This window comes from Humulus lupulus, chromosome 1 (genome assembly GCF_963169125.1).
Source record: "Humulus lupulus chromosome 1, drHumLupu1.1, whole genome shotgun sequence".
NCBI classification, from domain to species: domain Eukaryota; kingdom Viridiplantae; phylum Streptophyta; class Magnoliopsida; order Rosales; family Cannabaceae; genus Humulus; species Humulus lupulus.
Genome location: NC_084793.1, coordinates 162,979,339 through 162,986,131, shown reverse-complemented (window position 1 = coordinate 162,986,131; position 6,793 = coordinate 162,979,339). Strand labels below are relative to the sequence as shown.

Genomic DNA, 6,793 nt, shown 5'->3' with positions numbered 1-6,793 from the left:
TATAATTTTTTTAAAATTTACAAAATAATCTAAATAAGTAACATAAAAAAGTACTTTCACAGCCCAAAAATAAAAAAAAGAGTGTACCGATATGCTATTTTTTTATGGTGCCCAAAAACTACCTATACTAATTATCTCCCCAAATTAAAATTCTAGTCTTTTCATAAGACTCAAAACATATCTAGAGTGATAAAAAATATGTTTCAGGGTTTAATTAGAGAGAGAGAGTGAAAATATTGAATTAGAAAATATTAAAAAAAAAGGAACAAAAAAGAGAGACACTCCCCCCGAAAAATAAAAAATAAAGTTTATTTTATCTGTTTTTTCTTTTATGAAGAGGAAGTATAAAGAAGGTGGTGGCGTGGTCTAGCCTGGGTTTTCTAGTAAAGCTCAAATCAAGCTCTGATAACTCTTCTTTCCAAAACCTCACTATCTGCTACTTCCATTTCAGGTACTATACTGTTGTGTGAGCCTTAAAACTTGCACTAGAGAGGAAGAGGTACCAAAAAACAAAGCCTTTATTATTCTGAAATATCTACCTAGAGAGGGTTAGAAAACTAGGATTTTGTGAGGTGTTGGGAAAGAAAGAAAGGAAAAGAAAAAAAAACAAAGGTTTCTGAAAAGAACTAGTGTTAAGTTTCACAACAAAGGGGGGGCGAGAAAAAATAATAACAGAAACTAAGAAAGAGAAGCCAAGTTTATTAGCTGGGCACTTGTTTGTTTGACAAGAAAGTTAGGGTGGGGGGATAGGGGGGTGGGTTTTGGCCGAGTGATGCGCTCAGGAGTTTGTGCACTACAACAGACCCTAACAGCGGAGGCTGCTTCAGTATTGAAGCACTCTCTGGGGTTAGCCAAGAGGAGAGGCCATGCCCAGGTCACTCCTCTTCATGTGGCTGCCACTTTGCTCACCTCTAGAGCTAGTCTCTTGAGGAGGGCTTGTCTTAAATCTCATCATCATAACAATCAAAACATTCATAACCATCATCATCAGCCTCTTCAATGCCGAGCTCTTGAGCTCTGCTTTAACGTGGCACTTAACCGACTTCCCACTACAGGAGGCCCTCTCCTCCATTCTCACCACCAGCCATCTCTCTCAAACGCCCTCATAGCCGCTCTCAAGCGAGCTCAAGCTCACCAGAGGCGCGGCTCCATCGAACAGCAACAACACCACCAACAAGCTCAACCTCTCTTAACAATCAAAGTTGAGCTTGAACAGCTCATCATCTCCATCTTGGACGATCCCAGCGTTAGCCGGGTTATGAGAGAGGCCGGCTTCTCTAGTACTGCTGTCAAGAACAACCTGGAGGAAGACTCTTCCACTTCCATTAACAGCTCTGTTTTCCTCAGTTCCTCATCAAGCTTTCTGCTACCAAATTTCTGGCACAATCATTTGTTGCCATATTCTTCTGACCCAAACCCGCTCCTTTTTACGCCACCTAAAGGCGAAGAAGAACGAAATTATTCAAAATTTAAGGACGATATCATGGTTGTGTTTGATGTTTTCTTGAGGAAGAAAAAAAAGAACACAGTGATAGTTGGTGACTCAGTCTCTGTAACTGAAGGATTAGTTTGCGAATTGATGGGAAGGTTCGAGAGAGGTGAGGTTCCGGAGGAGCTTAGGAGAACCCATTTTGTCAAGTTCCAGTTCTCGCCGATTTCTTTCAAGTTTATGAAAAGAGAAGACGTGGAGAGGAAGCTTTTGGAGCTGAAGAGAAAGGTGGACTGTCTTGTGTCCGGAGGAGAAGGAGTTATTATATATACCGGAGACTTAAAGTGGACGATTGTTGAGGACCATGATAATCAAAATCAGAGATCAGAAGTTCGAGGATTAGTGTCCAGTAGTTTTTATAGTCCATCTGATCATTTAGTTTCAGAGATATCAAGGTTATTTGTGTCCAAGCCGAAGGTGTGGATAGTAGCTACGGCGAGTTTTCAGACGTACATGAAGTGTCAAATGAGAGAAACTCCGCTTGAGATTCAATGGGCTCTTCATGCTGTTAATGTTCCATCTGGCGGAATCGGTTTGAGTCTCCATGCAGCTTCTGCTACCAGGTTCATCTCTTTCTCTCAATTTCTCTCTCTTGTTATTGTTTTCATGTTATTTTGTTTCATTTTAAATATTATTATATATATTTGTGATTATTGTTCGGCTGTGTTGAGAGTACAATACGTGGTATCTAAAAATTAACCCCAGAGGCCAGAACCAATGAAAAAAAAGTATGTGGTTTGGTGAGAGACAAATACGAACGAAGACACTTTCTTTTTTGGTTTTATTCTTAGCTAGCTTTATATGCCTTCACTTCACCGACAGACCAATTTCAAATTCTAAGAGGGAAAAAAATAAATTAAAATTCCTAAGCATTTTTAATTGTCGTTCTTTCTTTTATGTGTTATCTTATGAAATGATTATTTTGATATTCCAATATTCCTAGCTTAGAGGAATCTAGCCATCATACAAATAAACCAATTATCATACTTGGGACATTATAATTACTTCGAAAACTCTGTATGTATGCAGCCTTATCTATATATAATATATATTAATACAAACAGCATGTGTTGGTTTGAAGATTGAAGGAGCTAGGATCGTATTATTATTATTATTATTATTATTATTAGTTTCAACTATAATTATATATGTGCTTCGATTTACATGTCTGATTGTATGTATAATAATGTTATGTAGAAATGCATGTCCTTCGTACCGAAAAAGACATCAGCTTTTTAGGGATATTGAAAGTAGCATGCTTGACGACAAAAGAGCTTTTGAATTCAATTATTTTCCTGCCATAACATTCTTCAAAGTTCAAAGTTCAAGGTTGAAAGTTGAAAACATATATGAAATATTGTATCATATGTAGTAGACAATATCTCTGGCGTGTCGATATGCTTATTTACTTTATTATAAAATGTGTTAATGGTAAAGTTAAAACATATTTTCCACCACCACATAATTAAACTGACCTTTCGATTGAAAATTATTATGGTCGACAGTGTCCATGACTCAAGGATAATGTTCTCTCAGAGCCCAGAAACCAAGCCATTATTGGGGTCCAAGGATGAAATATTATTGCAAGACCACAAACTCAATTGCTGCTCCGAATGTGCTTCACATTGTGAAAAAGAAGCTCAGTTGCTCAAATCAGGCCACCAGAAATTGCCTGCTTGGCTGCAACCACAATGTGGGACCCAATTCCCTCAAAAGGTACCATATATTCACTAATTACATAAATATAAAATTTCTTTATTTATTTATTATAATTTTAACTTTTTTAGCCGAAAAGCTTATATATAAATCTTGACCACTTTTCAGGATGAATTGGCAGAGTTGAGGAGAAAATGGAGCAGATTATGCCATAGTCTACACCAAGGAAAGCATAATCAAATTCAATATTTCAACTTTCCATTGCAAAGTAATAACAATAACAACAATAATAATAATCAAATTACCTTATTTGGAAATAAGAGTACAAGTTATCATGACTCTTACTCTTATACTTCATCCTACCCTTGGTGGCCAGCCCAGACCAACATCTTCCAAGACTCAAACTCAATCTCCTTTGCTGATCCGGCTTCAGAGCACAGTCCCGGTTTAGAGCAGGGCCGGTTCGAACGACAGCATTCTTGTACAATCGAGTTCAATTTCGACGGTGAAGAAACCGGAAAGCAGCAATTACATCATCAAGAAATTGAACCAAGCTTGAATTCCCTGAGAAGTAGTAGGCAAGGTAAAGAGGTGAAGATCAGCCTTGCTCTTGGCATTTCCACCTACTCTGATTCCGGCAAAGTTGTGGACCGGAAAATGGAAAGAAGTAGCTGGCAGAGAACTGAAATGTGTAAAATGTTGAAAGAGAATGTACCTTGGCAATCAGAAATCATTCCTTCGGTCGTAGAAGCGATGATCGTTTCAGAATCAACCAAGGAACCGGAGACTTGTTGGCTGCTGATTCCGGGGACTGACTCGATTGGAAAGAAAAGATTGGCTCGCGCCGTTGCAGAATTGGTTCTTGGATCTTCTGACTTACTTCTCCAATTGAACAACCACCAAACGAATGGGAAAATGAAACCGGAACCCGATCAATTAGTCCTTTCAATGGCCATGAAAACTCACAAGAAACTCGTGGTGTTTGTGGAAGATATCGAATCGGCTGATTCCCAGTTGATGAATTTCCTAGCTGAAGGTTTCGAGACAGGAAAATTTGGAGAAGCGAATTGCATTCAAGCAATTTTCATTCTGAGTAAAAGAGACTCATCTAACGTTCATGAAAACGACAACAAGGGTTCAGCCGTGATCCAGATGACATTCAATGTCACTGAAACGACAATGTCAGCAGGTACCGGTTTTAACACGCTCAAATTCGATGGCAAACGAAAGGCCATCGAATGGGACCTCCCCAACAAGGAGTTTGCCACAAAGAACCCACGAATGGAAAAGAAAGAGAATCAACTTTCGAGGCAGTCGAGCTTCAACACTGATCTGGACCTCAACGTTAAGGCAGACGACGACGACGGAGGCAGTGATTTGACTCGAGAAATGGCCGCAGCCGCAGGTACCGAATTCAGAAACCCGATAGGATTCTTGGAATCCATCGAGAACGTGTTCGTTTTCAATCGAAGCCCGGCGAGGGATCGAGAGATGAAGGAGCTTTTCCAGTCGAAGATGGAAGAGAGCTTCAGCGAGATTTGTGGGAAACAAAATGTGCTGTTGCTAAGGACTAGTTTAAGTGTAGAAGAGAGAGTGTTAGAGGAGGTTTGTTATGGGTCGGGTTGTTTTTCTAATTGTTTGTTTGAGAAATGGGTTAAGGATGTTTTTCAAACGGCTTTGAAAACGGTTAGATTTAGCGGGAAAGGAAAGGATAGTGGTAGTGGTAGTGGTGGTGGCGGTGGCGGTGGTGGGGTTGTAAGGCTTTGTTTGGGTGGCAAAGAAGAAGGTATTTTGGAGGATGGGTATATGGGTTCATGTCTTCCAACCAAAATCCAAGTTTCGTACAAGGACTAAGAATGTGGCCATGCATCGTGCACCGCTTAAAACTGGCCACATTTAGTTTGTCCTTGTGTAACTCTCTGCTAGTTTTCTTAATAGGATGTGGGTTTTTTTTTTAATCACCGCAATTTAACACCCTTTCGACAATTCTGACCCAAAAAATATGACAATAGCTAGAAAAGGTACGTCAATTGAGGTTTAAGCTCAATTATGTGGAACAATAATAAAACGTTGTAGAGGTCTAGGGACTAACCCCATTATTATTCTGAGTAATCTATAAATATAATTTCTTTTTCTTTTTCTTTATTCAACATTTCTAAAAATATATATTTTTATTCTATTATTCTATTTTATTTTATTTTAATTTCAAAATATCTATATTTATACAATAATAGACTTCTATAAATATACTAGATACAAAAAAACGTGCCATACACATTTGCTTAATTTTATTTATAAAATCTGTTAGTTATATTAATTAAATTTGTATCATTGTTATATAAATTTCAAATAAATAAATAATAAAATATATTAAAGAATGACATAAACATATTAAATGAAGAATTAAACCAAAACATTAATTATATTTTTATATATATAATATAATATAATAACTGATAATTTTTTAACAAAAATTTAGATTATGTAGTATATATTATTATTATAATGATACTTATAATATTTAAATTTATATTAATATAAGTACTAAATATCTAATTTTGTATTAAATATTATTATAATAATATTTTATAATATTTAAATTTATATTAATATAATTAGAAAAAATTAAGGATTATATATTATTATTATAATAATATTTTATAACATTTAAATTTATATTAATAAAATTATTAAATATTAATCTTGTATTATATATTATAATAATAATGATATTTTATAAAATTTGAATTTAATTTAATATAATTATTATATATATAGTCTAATATTAAACATTAACATAATAATATTATTTTATAATATTTGAATTTATATTAATATAATTAATAAATATCTATTTTTAGTTACTTTTTAAGAGTATATTTCATTAAAATTAATAAAAGAAACTGTTAAAACCAAAAGTTTTTGTTATCTGCACACTTTTTATACAGAAGAGATATTTAAATTTACTTAAAAATAAAAGTACAACATAATTATATAAAAGAGAATATATTCTGATCCATTCTATTTTAGTCAAATATTATTTCCGAAAATTCAATACTAACTCTTTATTTGAAAGTTTTTTAATAATTTATTTAACATTTTTAAAATAAATGGTCCAAATAAGTAATTGGCCAAAATATATCTAGTTCAAATAACATATCTATATATACCTATTTGGGTGCACTCTTAATGATTACTTTAATATTAATCATTGGATTAAGATCAATGATCCATATTTATAGTTGTTAATTAATATTTTTAAAAATAAATTTTGATTTTTTCAAATTTTTGGAAAGGTTACTTGATGAAAAACATGTATTTATTTTGAAAATATAATATTGTAAACTTTTCATTTTTAAAATGCATGTTAAATTCTAAATATAGCTTGTGTCTCTCATTAGTTGGAAACAACATTAATTATGGCAAAAAAAATTCGAAATTAATGTAGAAAAAAAATATTTACCTGTTGGTGACTTACTATTCCAAGTCTCTGTGTTGTCACATCATCATAATTGTTAGTTACTATCTATGGGCAGTAACAATTGAGAAATCTTCCATAAGTATTTATAATATTTTGACAAAACATGATATCCAAAAATTAATTTTTTAAAATAAGTGGTCTAAACTATTTATTAATATATATAATAT

General features: G+C 33.9%; 1 protein-coding gene across 2 annotated transcripts; it reads left to right on the top strand.

Annotated features, from left to right (window-relative positions):
* The first annotated feature begins 371 nt into the window (after nt 1–371).
* LOC133799955 (protein SMAX1-LIKE 4-like) lies at nt 372–5,356 on the top strand. Of its 2 annotated transcripts, XM_062237944.1 has the most exons (4): nt 372–2,052; nt 2,995–3,205; nt 3,314–3,413; nt 3,522–5,356. In XM_062237944.1, the coding sequence occupies exons 1-4, from the start codon at nt 773–775 to the stop codon at nt 4,997–4,999; spliced, it is 3,069 nt and encodes a 1,022-aa protein (XP_062093928.1). In that variant the 5' UTR covers nt 372–772; the 3' UTR covers nt 5,000–5,356. The 2 variants fall into 2 exon arrangements, with proteins under 2 accessions (XP_062093928.1, XP_062093924.1); XM_062237940.1 differs by having other exon boundaries at nt 3,314–5,356.
* Nucleotides 5,357–6,793: the final 1,437 nt, after the last annotated feature.